This window comes from Hyperolius riggenbachi, chromosome 1, assembly GCF_040937935.1.
Source record: "Hyperolius riggenbachi isolate aHypRig1 chromosome 1, aHypRig1.pri, whole genome shotgun sequence".
In the NCBI taxonomy this organism is placed as follows: domain Eukaryota; kingdom Metazoa; phylum Chordata; class Amphibia; order Anura; family Hyperoliidae; genus Hyperolius; species Hyperolius riggenbachi.
In genome coordinates this window covers 360,955,253-360,972,311 of record NC_090646.1, presented here as the reverse complement: position 1 = coordinate 360,972,311, position 17,059 = coordinate 360,955,253, and the positions used below count along the sequence as shown (strand labels likewise).

Here is a 17,059-nt window from a genome sequence, read left to right as displayed (position 1 = left end):
GTGAATTGGTGAGGGTTAGGAGTGGTGCCCTGGGGATAGTTTGTGAGATGCAAATAATTACAAATTAATGCAGGATTATGCTAATGATTTTATGCAACTTTATGCAGCTTAAAAATGGACCAATCAAATACGAATACTACCGATTCGTGGGATTATATTGGTCCATTTCCAAGGTACATCAATTATTTGCCTCTCATACAGTACTAGACTTATCTGTGCGGTTGCTGATTTGCTGCTAAACATAATAAAACCGGCAGATGGCGCTGTGTGCTGAGACTCGGGCAGGAAGCCGCTACTTCTCGTATGTTTGCGGCACCTCCCAGGAAGTGTTCAGCGGCGTACAGCGTGTGTGTGTGTACTGTATTGGAGATACACACATGGCTGGCAAAGCTGTATGGGAATACAGGGGCGACCCTGAGCAGCTATCCGTGCTCGGTAAGTCTTGGTGTAGACATACCGTGCCCTGCTGCTGCCAGGAAAGTGTAAAGGGCTGCTCTGTTGAAGTTATAGCTCAGCACCGTGTAGTGTACTTTGCTTACAGTATTGTATTATAGATTCGTGTACATTTTGCTGTTTATACATTTCATTGTTTTTATTATCGTCATAGTGTATACATTTGTTCATGCTTTTTTCCTACAGTATATATCGTTTTATTGTGTCAGCTTGTACTGCGGCGTTGCTTTAGTATTTTCGTTTTGGATTCATGTGTATTGGTGTTTTGTCCATGGAGGATTTCTATCACGTCAGAAATGTTTCCATGAAAGAGCCGAAAACAAATAAGGTTACCTAACAGCTGGGGACTGGGGTGGTTAGTGTGAGGGAGAGGTGAGGTCCAAGACGCACTGGTATTTTTTTTTTTTTTATTATTATTTATATAGCGCCGGCATCTTACGCAGCGCTGTACAGAGTATATATTGTCTTGTCACTAACTGTCCCTCAGAGGGGCTCGCAATCTAATCGTTGCCATAGTTATGTCTATGTATGTATCGTATCGTGTAGTGTATGCATCGTAGTCTAGGGCCAATTTAGAGGGAAGCCAATAAACTTATTTGTATGTTTTTGGGATGTGGGAGGAAACCGGAGTGTCCGGAGGAAACACACACAGACACGGGGAGAACATACAAACTCCTTGCAGATGTTGGCTTGGCTGGGATTCGAACCGGGGACCCAGCGCTGCAAGGCGAGAGAGCTAACCACTATGCCACCGTGCTGTCCCAGAGCAGTGCTTTTCAGCGCTGCTAGATTTGGGCGCAGCCATAGACTGTAATGGGAATCAGTCTATAGCGGCGCACAGTGAGTAACGTCGACTCCGTCAGAAGACGGAGCCGAAGTTGCTTAAAAACAGAATAATTCGGCCTCCAGCAATCGCTGGAAGCCGAATTATTTCATTCCCCCACTATCCATGGCGGCCTGGAGGGGGAATAGTAATTAAAACGGCCCGGACTTGGGCAGAAACAGGATCAGCCTTATAGCGCTGTATCCTGCGCCCAAGTCTACCGGCGCCGATTTCAAATGTACTCTGCTGTCCAGTTTTGCAGTGTTCACTGTCTGCCAGTGATCTGCAATGCACTATACCAGTGGATACCTATGGGGGTTGGTGCGCCGACTAAATAACCTACCTGTTGAATACTTTGTACATTCAGTGACAAATGCATTAAGGAGGGGAAGGGGAGTGGATAGTAAAGTCTATGGGATGTAGGTTAGCTCGGCAATGTAGGTTAATTCTATGCTTGCAGCATTTTGGGAGCGATTACTCCAGGAATCATGGACTTCTGTGATTTCTATAAGGGCTCATTCACACTGCAAGAGCTTTTCTAAACTCTTTGTGATTTTTAAAAGCTTTTGCTAATGTTATACTATGTGTGTGTTCTCAGTAGATCAATGTGATTTTGTAAAATCCCCACATAGCATTGCATTAGCAAGAGCTTTTAAAATCTCTAGTGCTTAAAGAGGAGCTGTTAGGTATAGGGTCTCAGAGAAAAAAAACACATATATCAGTAGATAAATACTGGCTGTACTTACATAACATATGCATTACACTGTCCACGTTTTGATTTTAGTGATTTTTATATAGTATATACAGAGATTTATGTTCCTGACAGTTCCTGACAGGTTTCATCTTTGACTGTCTGTGTCTGAAGCCAGTCGTGATGTAATATCCTCCCTTACCCTGCTTCCACTCATCCCCCTGATTTAGTATGCATTAGCCCTCCCAACTCCCAGCCCTCAGACACTCCCACCAAGCTGAAGTCACCCGCCCCTTCAGTACAGGCTGTCAGATGCTGTAGATATACATACTATATTGATTTGTTAGAAGACCACCAGATGTCCGCAGCTGCCCCTTTATAATCTGCCTGGCTTGGAAGCAGCAGGGTCACTCAACCGCAGACCAGATGCTGTCCCCTGTCAGCTCTCCCCCCACCCCCGCCAAGAGCCTGTGCGATTATCTTCTTCCCCATAAACAGGTGTGGGTGTCTTCCCTCCCAGGCCCCCACCCCCGGGCAGAAACAGGTGCGGATGTCTTCTTACCTGTAAAAGCAAACACTGAGAGAGAGAGAGAGGCCAGAGAGTGCATCTCCAGCTTCCAGCGCCGCCACCGCAGTTTCCTCTGTCAGCCGTGCATCTCTCTCTCTCCTGCTGGTGATTCCTATCATGTGACTCGCCGGTAACTTTCCAGCGAGTCACATGTGAGGGACGCCAGCAGGAGAGAGAGAGATGCACGGCGGGCGACTGACAGAGGAAAGTGCGGTGGCGGCGCTGGAAGCAGGAGATGCACTCTCCGGCCTCTCTCTCTCAGTGTTTACTTTTTTCAGGTGAGAAGACATCCGCACCTGTTATTGCCTGGGGGGGGGGGGGGAGACACCCACACCTGTTTATGGGGGGGAGAAGATAATCGCACAGGCTCTTGCTGGGGGGTGGGAGAGAGCGGACAGGGGACAGCATCTGGTCTGATCTCCCGGTGGGAGGGGGTGCGGGCTGCGGCTGAGTGACCCTGCTGCTTCAAAGCCAGGCAGATTGTAAAGGGGCAGCTGCGGACATCTGGGGGTCTTCTAACAAATCCAGCCCTGCATGCCTGGCAACCCTAGGAGGCTCAGTAAGAGATGGACAGAAGCGTGGTGGGGAAACCGGGAGGGATAGAGGAAGCAGCCAATCAGGCTGCAGCAATGAATTAGGGAGGAATAGGGAAATGAAGGGGAGGAACGGAGCTAAGCAGAGAGAAAAAATAACACCTTCCAGCATGCTCTGCAACTTCTTATGTGCGGCTTGCGTCGTCCTTAGGAGCTTGGGGAAAATGAAGATTATTATTCAGCCCACAAAAAGTAAGATAGATTTTTAACTTCAGTATTGCCTTTTTGGCTACCTTCCTAACTGTTTAACACAGGAGAATAGAGATTTAATTTTACATTTCTAGCCTAACAGTTACTCTTTAAAAAGCTCTTGTAGAGTGAATCAGCCCTAATTATGGGCACTTTGTGATTCATTGGAAGGGCTGCCAGTGGGACCCATGCCCTTAAGGGGCCCATACACTGGTTGATTTCAGCCATTGATTAATGGTTTTTATGGAATCGATCAGAGATTGATTCTAGCAAATCTATTAATCGATTTGCTTCCGATTTTGATCGATTTCATCTGACAGGATAGAAAATCTGTGTCCCATAGAGTTGCATTGGATCCAATGGTCCAATAATGCATTTAGAACGATTCCCAATAGATTTCATTCTGAAATCTATTGGAAATATGTTCCTAGTGTGTGGCACACATCAGATTCCTTTCAGATCCGACTTGACAGGCATCTGACAGAAATCTATATGATGGTCTAATCTGCTGCAAGTCTATGTGTATGGTCACTTTTAGTGTTTGGCATCAGAGAGAGGTGGCAAGTATGAGGCATAGGAGAGGTTAGTGAAGCCATCAGAGGGGAGATTAGTCTGGTGATGTTCTCTCCCTGCCGCCAGTGGCACACGTCATTGAATCAGTTGTTTGCTGAACTGCTGTTAGGTTGTTTAACTGTTAACTGTTTTTCAAATAACAATAAAAAATGAATTCTACATTGATTAAAATGTTTATAAATCCTTGTCCCCCAAATAAATAAATTTAAACAATCAGAAGAATGTTCCTATTTGCTGTCCCTTATTTCTGAAGCTGAGCATGTGATTTTGGGAGCGATTTGTGATTGTGTTTTTTCATGTAGAAGTGAGCTCAAGATGGATGCTTACCCAGGATGAATATTAAGAAAAGTATTTACCATGGTGCCAGGCAGCACAGTACACTTATTATGAGGGTGCCAAATTAGCATACATGTTGTTTTGCCTCTCTTGAGCTTGGCGCAGGGTGAGCCGAATGGCGTCTCTCCCTGCTGCCGCTCAATACCCCAGCGGCGTTTAAATACACTTCCCGCTCAGAGTTGTAGCAACTCGGAGGGAGATGTAATTCGGAGTCTGGCGATCACCGGAGCGTGGGGCTTGCAGCATAATGCTATGGCTGTGCCCAGTTTTGGCGCTGTGTGCTGAAATAACCTTCGGCCAAATTATGTATGTTTGTTTTGTATTTTTCATCATGTAGAGTTTCCTGTGTTTGCAGACTGTGGAAGTTAAGTTACCCATTCATTTATAGATTTTTCAGCTCTATTCCTGGCAGATTCAGTGATGCTGATTGAATCTTTCAGAAATCTGTGCTCCAACATCTGATTGTAATTTCAATAGATCTTTACCAAAAATCAATGAAAATGTATTAATCGGATTAGACAGAAAATCTTTCAATTTTGGATGGCAGTAGATCGAAAGCTCATACTGTTGCACTACATCAAACAGTAAAAAGCTGCAGTTCAATTTTCAATAGGTACATTCTTCATTCATACACTATGGAAGTTTGTATGTTCTCCTTGTGTCTGTATGGGTTTCCTCCGGGCACTCCAGTTTTCTGCCATATCTCAAAAGCTAAGATAAGTTAATTGGCTCCCCCTAAATTGCCTCTAGACTACGATGGACTTAAGACTAAAGGTGGCCATACACTTAAAGAGAACCAGAGAGGAATAATTAAAAGTTATTTATACATACCTGGGCCTTCCCGCAGCTGCAGAAACCCTGATCGCTCCCACGCTGCGGTCCTCCGCTTCCTCCGTTCGCCGGTGCGGGTCTCGTCACTTTAGCCTGACTGGCCAGTCGATCGTAGCTGAAGTGCGCTCCTTGCGTACCTCTCCAGTGGCTGCTGGAGAGATACGCAAACAGCGCACTTCACTGGCGTAGGCTGGCCATGCCCCCTGGAAGGACGGGACCCGCACCGGCAAACGGAGGAAGCTGAGGACCGCGGCGTGGGAGCGATTAGGTTTTCTGCAGCTGCGGGAAACCCCAGGTATGTATCAATAACTTTTAATTATTCCTCTCTGGTTTCCTTTAAAGATTTGCAGCACATTCGACTTAACAGGCATCTGCCAGAAATCTATCCGATGTGTGCCACACACTAGGAACATATTTCCAATAGATTTCACAATGAAATCTATTGGAAATCGATCTAAATGCATTATTAGATCCAACACAACTTTATGGGCCATCGATCTGCTGCCAGCAGCAGATCGACCTAGATTTTCCATCCTCAGATCAAATCGGCCGCAAATTGATCGAATGGGGAATTTGAGTTCTATAGAATCGATCAGTGGCTGAAATCGACCAGTGTATGGGCCCCTTAACGTAATAGACTATGAGCTCCTCTGAGGGACAGTTAGTGACAAGACTATACACTCTATAAAACCCTTTGGAAGATGTCAGCGCTATATAAGTAGTAAATGATAATAAAAATATTTTAAAAAAAAAAAGGCAAAGATTGCTTCCAATTGATTGTTTGTTTTTCAAGCATTCCGTAGTGTTTCTAACTGAGCCTAGCAGATTGGAGTGTCAGTAACATTCAGTGGATTAGCCCAGGTGTAGAAACTGGTGCTGGATTCATACTGGCCATAAAACCCTTCGGAACGTGGTACTTTGAGGTAGAACAGACTGTCTTATGAGAGATACACTTATCACCCAGGTCCTCATTGTTGCTAATACCAACCTGTCTTATTTTGTTTCATTTGTAAAGTACTATAATGCCTGGTGCAATTTCCCTACAGAACGGTGGGTCAAATTGATGATTTCTGACAGGTCCAATCAGGTTTTCCATCTTCTGTATAAAATCAATTGACCCATCAGAAATTATCAAGTCGACTCTGTTCCTCTGTGAGACGTTGAAAACCTGAATTAGAAAATCTACAGACCACACATAAAGAGAGCAGATCAGAATAGTATATGCAAAGAATTCTAATAAATTTGAGCTGATTAAAATTTATGCAGCTTGAAAATAGACCAATCAAATGCTGGAGACATATTTTCACAAAGAACATGTAGTATATTAATGTAACTACATCTCCGGGCCAGGAAATGTGGTCACATTAATGTTTCGCGTCTCCCAGTGTGCATTGCGGCAGCCAGGGTGACACTCCTACCGCTGCAGCTATAAGCTTCACTTTCAGAAATGGAGCTGTGCATTTAGCAGAGGAACATCCTAGAACAAGGATGTGGTTGCTCTATTCTGCTGTTTGTTGTTGGAGCAGAATTGTTACTTCTCTGTTTTTTTTGTTTTTCTTGTGTTTTTTTTTTTGTTTTTTTTATTGATTTTAAATAAGAGTAAAAAAAAAAATCTTCAACACTTCTTCGGCTTTGGTTTGTGGATAAAAACAGGTTTTATTTACTTTACAGCTACTCAATGAGTATTTTAGAAGTAAAAGCATGTTGCGGATCGGGTGTGGGTATCAAATTCACCAGAAAACGGGTTGCAGGTCTGAAAAATTAGACTTGTGCAGGCCTCTACAGTACAATTCCTTTATAGTACACGTCAAGGGACCTGGCTAAGTAATTTACTATATCAGAAGCTTACTATAAACAGTTGGACATATACTATATATATTCATACATCCCAGCCAGGTCAACATCTGCAAGGAGTTTGTATGTTCTCTCCGGGTCTGTGTGGGTTTCCTCCGGGCACTCATATTTCCTCCCACATCCCAAAAAACATACAGATAAGTTAATTGGCTTCCCCCTGAATTGGCCCTAGACTACAACACATACACTACACGATGCAGTGTTCTCCCCAGAGCTATTTACCTGGGCGGGCCGCCCGGGTGAGATCTATTAGTGCCTGGGTAAAATTATCCCTGCTCTGTGCATTTATTAGTGATCAGCCGTGGCTGTATCATTGCAGCCAGCCGGTGTCACTCAGGGACGCTTTCTCCGCCCTCCTCCTCAGCTCCTGGCAGTTGTGTGGAGGGGTGGGGAATGCAGGGACATCACATGCAGCTCAGTTGAGCTGAAGAGAGGAAGCACGGCTCTTGGAATGTACAGCCAGACGCTGTCCTCCTCCCTCTCCCTGTACTCCCAGCTCATATGAGCTGAAGCTGGGAGATAACACAGCTCTGATCTTTGTGGCATGTCCAGCCAGACACTCTCCTGCTCTCCCTTTGCTGGTCCCAGCCGCAGCTTGTTTGTGCATGTGTGTAATCTCGCTGGCTACTACTAATGGAGGAGGTGGCCCCTACCTCATCCCCCGCCAGCCAGAACTTTAGGATGCTTGACCCTTTCACCCCACAATTATCCTGTCCTGCCCTGATTGATGACAGAAGTGAGTGTCACTCCTGTGTAGTTTTCACTCCTGTGTGGGAGCTGCAGTTTGGAGGTGAAGGGGGGGGGGTGAGCCAGTGTACAGATGGCCACAGACTCACCCATAGCATCAGCAGACAGAGGCACAGAGTGATTAGTGAGAGACATCCTGGCCTTTGACAGCTGATAGTTTCATTGTTAAATCAGCAGAAAGGTAGTTAGAACTTAAAAGGACACTGAAAGTGAAAGTTAAATATCAGGTATGTAAGTGGCTGACTCAGTCCTGGCTCAGACAGGAAGTGACTACAGTGTGACCCTCACTGATGATAAATTCCCCTTTTTACCTCTTTTTGGTCTTAGAAGCCATTTTCTGCTAGGAAAGTGTTTTATAGTTGGAATTTCTTATCAGTGAGGGTCACACTGTAGTCCCTTCCTGTCTGAGTCAGGACTGAGTCAGCCACTTACATACCTGATATTTAACTCTTTCAGGCAGAGAAAGAAAAAAAGGAACACAACATAGGTATTTGTGTGCCAGGCACTGTACATACACGTCTATCTCATCATGTCACATGTCACTACGGGTATCTTTTAAGTTGTTCTTGTCCCTTGCAGCCATTCCGCACCACTTTGTTCCTCTCTGAACACTGCACGTGCAGCCACATGTCACTCGCCTCCTTTATTACATTCTCGTGACCAGTAGCGTTTTGCACTTGCGCGGTAACTAATAATTGCTACTGTGCATGGGCAAAGCACTCCTGGCCACTGGAGCATGATCGAGGAGGTGCGGGGCTAAGGAACAGAGCAGAGTGGAATGGCAGTGAGGGAGCAGGAGGACTTTAGGGAGCTAGAAGAAGCCCCAGATAAGTAACTAGCCTAATTTTTCCTTTAAGAGATTCCAGTACAAAAGACGGAGCTTAGCCTGTCAATTTATTGGGGGGGGGGGAGGGGGGCGCGATTCCCCACCTAGTGGCACCCAGCAGGACCTTCCCCACCCGGCTACTTTTTCATACCACCCGGATGGAAAACATTTCTGGGGAGAACACTGCGATGCATACACGTAGGACATATGACCATGGTAGGGACTAGATTGTGAGCTCCTCTGAGGGACAGTTAGTGACAAGACAATATATACTATGTACAGTGCTGCGGAAGATGTCTGCACTATATAAATACTAAATAATAATACATGCGCATGGGTGGGACAGAGTTTACTTTAGAGGTTTTCTATATCGAAGTTTACTATAGCGAGATTCTATTTGTATTTTTAGATAAAGAGAGCTAACTACAATTTCCTTTTTGTATTTCCTGTTTTAGCTCAGTTCTCCAATGGAACACTCCAGACTCCTGAGAGTGTAAATTTTACATTGTACAAGAATAAGACTGACAAAAAACCCATGTCAAAAAAGCAAAGGATTTTGGTAAGCTTTTGATTGTGTGATTACTTTGCATATGTACTAAAGAATTCTTAAGACTTACTGCTGTCTATTGGCTCTGCTGCATTATTCATGAAGATATCAAAGGTGTTTTGTAACCTTCAAAATGGTTTTCCAGATACATTGAAAAACACCCAACCCACCCATGTGATTATTAATCGGGGGGAATTAAAATAATGGCAGCATGCTGTGCTTTTGCCAATGTAACCCTCCTCAATGACGTCATGTGTTTGAGCCACTGGGCAATATTTGGCATTGATGAGCTGAAGTATAAGGGATGCTGAACATTTGGTTTAACTGCCTCATTGCCACTTGAAATAGAATAATTTTGCCACCTCCAAATATCCTTTAGGCATGCCTAAAGTGGAAAATTAGATAATTGCCTCAGTAGTGGAAAGCTTCTGTATTGTCCAGAGGTTTTCCAGGTCCACTTAGAGCCCACCGTTCCAGTGCTGGGTCCCTCTTAACATATTCCACAAGAGTTCATCATGCATGAACACAGTCCCAACTGGGCATGTGCAAGTAAGATCTGTGTATGCCCAGTAGAATAAAGCCGCTCATGCACTGCATTCTTTCCTCTGTGCACTAGCGTTTTGTTGTACTGGGCATGCTCTGACATTACTCGCGCATGCACAGTCAGGATGCGTTTGTACATGGACAGGAGTACAGACACAAGAAGAGGAGGTTCCTGTGGAGGAACAGTAGGTTCAAAGGGGACCTGGGATGCTTATGGACCATCCAGAGGCTTCCCACTACTTGAGTCATTATCTACATCCCCTTGGTTACAGGTTTGCTTGAAGTCACACGTGAGAGACACTGCCAATAGCTAAAAAGCTGTACCATATCACTTGCTAATATCAATGAGAAAATCTTATTTAATTGTGTTTACCGATATATCTAATTGAAGTACCAACACAAAACTTTTCTCATATGTGCTAACTTAGAAATTCATGAGAAAAAGAAATGTCCACAAAAATATTAAAACACGCTAAAGCATTGAGCTCCTGTTGCTATGGAGGGGAGCGAAGGGATGATGGCATGGCTGACCACAGAGCAGGAGCGGTAAGGAAGAGAATAGCCTTGGCCTGCGCTTGGAGGCTATGACTGCAGCACAGCGCTAAAGAGAAAATGTTTGCATTAGTGCTGCTTGACCACCAGTTTGTAATGTGTTTAGTAAGCCGTATTCTATAGAGCGGATTGCATTGCTCTTATTATTGGAGTAACACAGTCATGGTCTTTTGATTACTGGCCCATAGCTTATAGCTGGATTACAACTATTTAAAGGGAACACATTTTTAATCATAAGCTGTCCTATATATGTGTGGGGTACAAATCAAAGTAGACTTGTATTATATTTTTCAAGATGCTGTTAAGATTTATCTACCGGTATTTATTTTTAGACTGCAGACACCGACAGACTGAGCTATGTGGGAAATAATTTCTCTGCGGAAGCTATGAAGAGCAGCTCCTTATGCAAGTAGGAAAGAGTTATTTATTTCTTAATGGATTTGTCATTCCTGCTATCGTCCACAGGGATTGGTGCTAGATCCCTTGGGTGGCATTCCAGGGTCGCATTTTGAATACATGCATTGCTGGCCTACAGGTCATGATGCCATCTGTATGGATGGGGCGGAGATCAATGATGGTGCAGCACAGACTGGAGTGGAAGGGGTATGGACGAGAACTCTGGTCAGTGATGCGTGGCCGCTGTACTCATGTTAGATTGTCGTCAGAGGGGGCCAGTTCAGGTTCCCTCAAGATCTGAAATTTTTCCTGAAGGTTTTGTCCAGCCAAAAAAATTTGAGAGGCTGAGTTAAAGTGGACCTAAACCTATTACTTTACAGAAAAACACTTGTCACAGCCCTCAGAATTCCTACTGAGATTCTGCAGTGTTACTTCCTGGTTTCATGGGGAGCACATACAGGGTTAAACTATGTTTACATTTAGCCCGTCTGAACGGCACAGTTCAGACAGAGATGACAGCTCAAATTACACCAGCGCATAACTTCCAGATAAGGGAGAACTAGACAGGCTGTTATCTTTAAATGCACACCGTGTGGGTTTCGCTGTGTTTTCCTTCTCTCCTGTGGAAGAGTTTAGATATCTGCATGAGAGGGAGGATGTGTGCATGATCAGGTGAAGATGCAATTCCCACTCTCCTGGCTGTTCTTTTGGTCATGTGACTGGCATTTCCAAAGGGAATTTCTCTGAAATAGATACGTCAATTATTAAAACCATGTTAGCAAATGGCATAATTTTTCTATTCACATTTTATTAAAGAGAACCCGAGGTGGGTTTGAAGAATATTATCTGCATACAGAGGCTGGATCTGCCTATACAGCCCAGCCTCTGTTGCTATCCAAAACCCCCCTAAGGTCCCCCTGCACTCGGCAATCCCTCATAAATCACAGCCACACTGCTGACAAACAGCTTGTCAGAGCTGGCTGTGTTTATCTTTATAGTGTCAGTCTGCTGCTCTCCCCGCCTCCTGCAGAACTCCAGTCCCCGCCTGCATCCCTTCCCTCCCTGCTGTTTGGAGGTAAGGGACGGGGGCAGGGACCGGAGCAATGCAGGAGGCGGGGGAGCAGCTGAGACTGACACTACAGATGTAAACACAGCCTCACAGCACGGCTGTGATTTATGAGGGATTGCAGAGTGCAGGGGGACCTTAGTGGGGTTTGGGATAGCAACAGAGGCTGGGCTGTATAGGCAGATCCAGCCTCTGTATGCAGATAACATTTTTTAAACACACCTCGGGTTCTCTTTAACAATGAAAATCCAGGAGGGTGAACTAAAGCTTGAAAGGAAGATTCCCTTATGTTAGTGCAGGAGACATACTGTAAACAGCTTAAAATACACCTGAACTAGGAGGAATATGGTGACTGCCATATTTACTTCCTTTTAAACCGTACCAGCTGCCTGGCAGTCCTACTGATCTCTTTGGCTGCAGTAGTGTCTGTATCACACGCATTCAGCTAATCTTCTCAGACTTAAAGGGAACCTAAACTGAGAGAGGGTGGATGTTTCCTTTTAAACAATACCAGTTGCCTGACTCTCCCTGCTGATCAATTTTCTGCAGTAGTATCTGGATCTCACACCTGAAACAGGCATACAGCTAATCCAGTCTGACTTCAGTCAGAGCACCTGATCTGCATGCTTGTTGAGGGGCTGTGGCTAAAAGTATTAGATACACAAGATCATCAGAAGAGTCAGGCAACTGGTATTATTTTAAAAGGAAAAATCCATGTTCTTCTCAGTTTAGGTTCCCTTTAAGTCAGAAACGCCTGATCTGCATGTATGTCCAGGGTCTTTGGCTAAAAGTATTAGAGGAAGAGACTTAGTAGGACAGCCAGGCAATCTGCAGTGTCAGTCAGCCTCCATATGTCTATCAGTTCAGGTGTACTTTAAACTTTGTGCACACACTAGATTAAACTTGGCTGATAAAGATCGCTTTTGCCAAGAACCTTGTGTGCATACGGCAGCCCTTGACCCTCCCGGATGCAGCGGCAACAGATCTGGCTTGCTGGATCATCTCGGGAGAACGCCGGCCGACACCATTTTATTCCCTCATGCTCCGTCGTGCACCGCTAGTCGTCCCTCTACCTTTTTCCATAGTAACATAACTCATCACTAGCATGCAGGCTAAGGACACGTCTGTTCAGCGTCAGGCCCTGAAATGTCACCCGAGATATCAATTCTAAGTCATTGTGGGCAATGGTGATTGTGTGTACCTAGCTTTAGAATCCTACCTAATAATCCTCGTGTCCCTGCATCCTGTCCGTGTGTCAGTTCTTTTGTACTACTGCGCATGTCAAGCACTGAAAGCTGTTGGGACAGCACGCAAGGCAGGCTAGCCGACGGAGCGGACAGGCGCGCGTGGTGATGAAAGATGTGTGTGTGTGTGTGTGTGTGTGTGTGTCTGTGGGGGGGGGGGGGGGGAGTGGGGTGGCAGGGGAACACAATTGGGCACACTGGCCTATATGCAATTCACTTTTTCTTTGCGTTTTTTTTTTTTATTATTATTATTATTATTATTTATTTTTATTTATTTATTTCTTTATTTATTTTTTCTCCTTACTAGTAGATTAAAAGGAGTTTTAGAATCCCTAGCAATATCTGAAGCACATAACAAACCATTGTACCAGGACAAGATAACACCTTGCATGATCATCTGCTCTCATAAGAAAAATCAAATCTATTGTTTTGTGCATGTTCAGAATGCTAATAACCAGTCTTTTATTTTCTCTTCTCAGGTATTTTGTTGGTGTTCTGCATAAAGAGAGTGGGAAGATGGAAGTATTTGATGCTGAACACATCAACATGCAGCCAATACTGGAGAGCAATAGTGGTGAGAGACTACCTGATAACACAAGTGCAAAATAACCTTGTACTATGTATCAAGTCATTTTCAATGCATCCATCCACCACTCTGTTTTTCTGTTGTACGTTATGTAAATATCCTGGACAGTTTACAGTACTTCAATGTGACTGCTCCAGAATTTCTGCCACTTTATCAGAATTCTTCTTGTATCATAGGGGGTACCTGCTTATGATTTGGTGTTACCGTATATACTCGCAAGCAAGCCGACCCGCATATAAGCCGACCCCTGCCTCCCCCCCCCCCCCCCCCAACTTTTACCTGAAAAAAAACAGGAAAAAATGATTGACCCGCATATAAGCCGGGGGTAGGAAATGCTGGCCGCGTGATTCCCCCCCCCCCCAGTGTGTCCCAGTATAGCTAGTATAGTACCCAGTATGGGTAGGTAGTGCCTCAGTATAGCTAGTATAGTGCTCAGTATAGCTAGTATAGGGGTAGCAGTGTTCTCCCCAGAATTATTTTCCAGCCGGGTGGCATGAAATAGTAGCCGGGTGGCATGAAAAAGCAGCCGGGTGGGTAGAGATGAAAATGCTGGGCAACTCTGCTTACAGCATTGAAGGTGGTGAGGAGGTGAGCCAATGACAGCCGGGTGGTCACCAAATCTAGCCGGGTGGAGCACCCGGCTAAAAGAGCCTGGGGAGAACACTGGGTAGGTAGTGCCCAGTATAGCTAGTAAAATGCCCCAGTATAGCTAGTATCGTGCCCAGTATAGCTAGTATCGTGCCCAGTATAGCTAGTATCGTGCCCAGTATAGCTAGTATAGTGCTCAGTATCGGTAGCACTCCGTCATCACACAGCTGCCGCCGTGGGGCGAGCTGCTGTGAACTATTTACACGCCCTGCACGGAGACGGGAATATTGGAAGCCGCCGGTAAGGTAATAGTAGCGGCGGGCGGGGGAGCCTACGCGGACATGACTCGCAAGCAAGCCGACCCCCCCAACTTTTGGCCCACTTTTGGGGGGTCAAAAATTTGGCTTGCTTGCGAGTATATACGGCATATTCATATCTTACCCTTCATGCCTTTGAACATGTTTATTCATTTTCCGTAATTAATGTTCATTATTTTTAGGCCAAACATACAATAGTAGCATTATCCATGTTCTATCCATTACAAACTTGAATGTTTGATATGCAAATCTGATAATGAGAAGTGTATAGCCAATTTCACCAATTATTCTCCCTTCTGTTGTGAAATCAACAAGTGAGCATACACCAACATATTTCACTGTGTACCTAAAGCTTAAACTATAAGGTCAAAGAGAGTCTGTAGTCAATGTATTGAAACCATATGGAATATTTCCAATGCCTAGGGGAACAGATAAAGATCTGCATGTCTTACCAGATGTTAAAGCTTTACTATGTAACTTTGGCATTAAAAGCATGTGTATTTCTGCAGTGTCTAAGGAAGGGAAAGATCAAACAGACTTGTCAAACAGAACCTACAGAGAAAAGGTATGGTGTGTGTGACATTTTATGTATTAAAAATCTTGAAGGAGACCTAAAACAAGATGATCGAAATACTGATGCATCCATCTTTATTTGCATCTAAGACGCGAACATTTCTTGGCTGTCATTTGGCTTCAGTTGTCTTAAGAGTGGGACCATTAATCTTAAAGTGGACCTGAACTCCACATTTCCTCACTGAATAACATAACCTGTAAAGAAAAACATACCTTTGTTACAGCTGATATAAATCTGCAGTTTGTCTGCTTCCTGCTTCCATGGACCTATTGTTAACAACCTGTGTTTAAAAATTAGCTATCTGCTGTGGCAGGAGCTGACACAGCTGAAGAGATCAGATAACAACTTGTGCGTAGTCACAGATGTGAGGGAAGTAGTCAGGCTAAACTCTCTAAATACATAAAGGGTGCATTTCTCTGTATGCCTTCTGTCCTGTGGAAGAGTTCAGGTCCACTTTAATACCATTGATACTATTGGCCAGAAATCCCCTTTGTGTGTGCTAATACATTTGGAGCATCTGGTAGTCACTATTTATATACATCTAACTCAAAGAACTGTTAGTTAATTGATTGGCATTTTGAGTTCTCATAGGCCCTGCTTTATTTATTTATTTATTTATTTATTTTACCAGTAAATGGATATTTGTATGGAAGGTGAAGTTTGTGCCTGTCTCTTGTTTTCTTATTCTATTGTTGAGTGAAGACATGGAAATGAATGGATTTCAGATTTTGCTTGGAAATAAGGATCACATGATTTTATATTGTGAAAATAATGAAAGTATTGTCCTCTGTTATAACACATTCTGTAGAACTAAGCTGATGACTTTAAAGGACAACTGAAGTGAGAAGGATATGAAGGCTGCCATATTTATTTCCTTCTAAACAATACCAGTTGCCTGGCAGCCCTACTGTCTATTTGGATGCAGTAGTGTCTGAATAACACCAGAAACAAGCATGCAGCTTATCCAGTCAGATCTGACCATGTCAGACACACCAATCTGCTGCATGCTTGTTCAGGATCGATGGCTAAAAGTACTAGAGGCAGAGCAGCAGCAGGATAGCCAGGCAACTGGCATTGCTTAAAAGGAAAAATATATGGCAGCCTCAATATCCTTCTAACTCACAGTAGTCCTTTAAAAGCATGATGTGTTTGATGGGTTTCATGTTTTGTCTTTTAACAGGTTGATGCACTTATAGAAGTTTTTGGCACCAAGAAACAGAAGCGTGCTTTAAATTCTCGAAAGCTGAACCAAGTTGGCAGTGAAATACTAAATCAAGCTATGGCAAAGGCAGCAGAAGAGATAATTGAGACCAAAGGAAAAACAGGCAAGGCTATATCTGAATGATTGAAAATAGGCAAGCATGGCATCTGCTGTGAATGCCTTGGTGCCAGATACCAAAGGACACCTAATGTCTTGTGAAGTCTATGCCTTTACAGCTTAGTGATGATCTGGCATCACAAGAGGGGCCTACACAGTATTAGGCAGATGGTTTTAATATTCTGACTGATCAGTGTAGAAGTATGCACACAATGTAAAATGTGGTGACTACCTGAAATCGATGGATTACTACCTTGTCCCACGTGATATTGGGTCAGATCTCTGGATGTCTGATCTAATAACATTTGCACTGCTGCCATCACAAGTTTTGTTCTACTTAATGCAGAAACAAGCTGATGCAACACTGCCTACACTTCAGTTGATCTGTAGGGAGATTGGCCTCTGTTAGCAGAAACCTCGATCTAGGGGGGACCCTTAAAGGACAACCGAGGTGATGTGACATGATAGACGTGTATGTACAGTACCAAGCACACAAATAACTAGGCTGGGTTCTTTTAATTCTTTTTTTTTTCTTTTTTTTTTTTCCCCTTTCGCTGCCTGAAAGAGTTAAATATCAGGTATGCAAGTGATAGTTTTTGTCCAGGTCGGCCTGTGGCAGACTATAGCATAACCCTCACTGATAAGTAATTACAGCCATAAAACACTTTCCTGTCAGTAAATGGCTTCTGAGACCAGGAAAGGGATAAAGGGTCAATAATTCATAGATAGGAGCTCTAGCATACTTCAACGAAGATGTCATTGAGCAGAGACAATGAAACAGTAAAAATTAGATTTAAATATAAAGTGAAACTGTGGGATATCTTAAAAAGTAGTTTTTAGGAGG

General features: G+C 44.0%; 1 protein-coding gene across 1 annotated transcript in view; it reads left to right on the top strand.

Annotated features, from left to right (window-relative positions):
• Window positions 1–320: 320 nt before the first annotated feature.
• Window positions 321–17,059, top strand: part of POLR1E (RNA polymerase I subunit E) — a 38,763-nt gene continuing 22,024 nt past the window's right edge. The window contains exons 1-6 of the mRNA XM_068234219.1: window positions 321–435; window positions 8,940–9,043; window positions 10,459–10,535; window positions 13,312–13,406; window positions 14,833–14,888; window positions 16,078–16,222. Coding sequence (XP_068090320.1) covers window positions 378–435; window positions 8,940–9,043; window positions 10,459–10,535; window positions 13,312–13,406; window positions 14,833–14,888; window positions 16,078–16,222 — 535 coding nt within the window. The 5' untranslated portion in view covers window positions 321–377. The remainder of the gene's footprint in view (window positions 436–8,939; window positions 9,044–10,458; window positions 10,536–13,311; window positions 13,407–14,832; window positions 14,889–16,077; window positions 16,223–17,059) is intronic.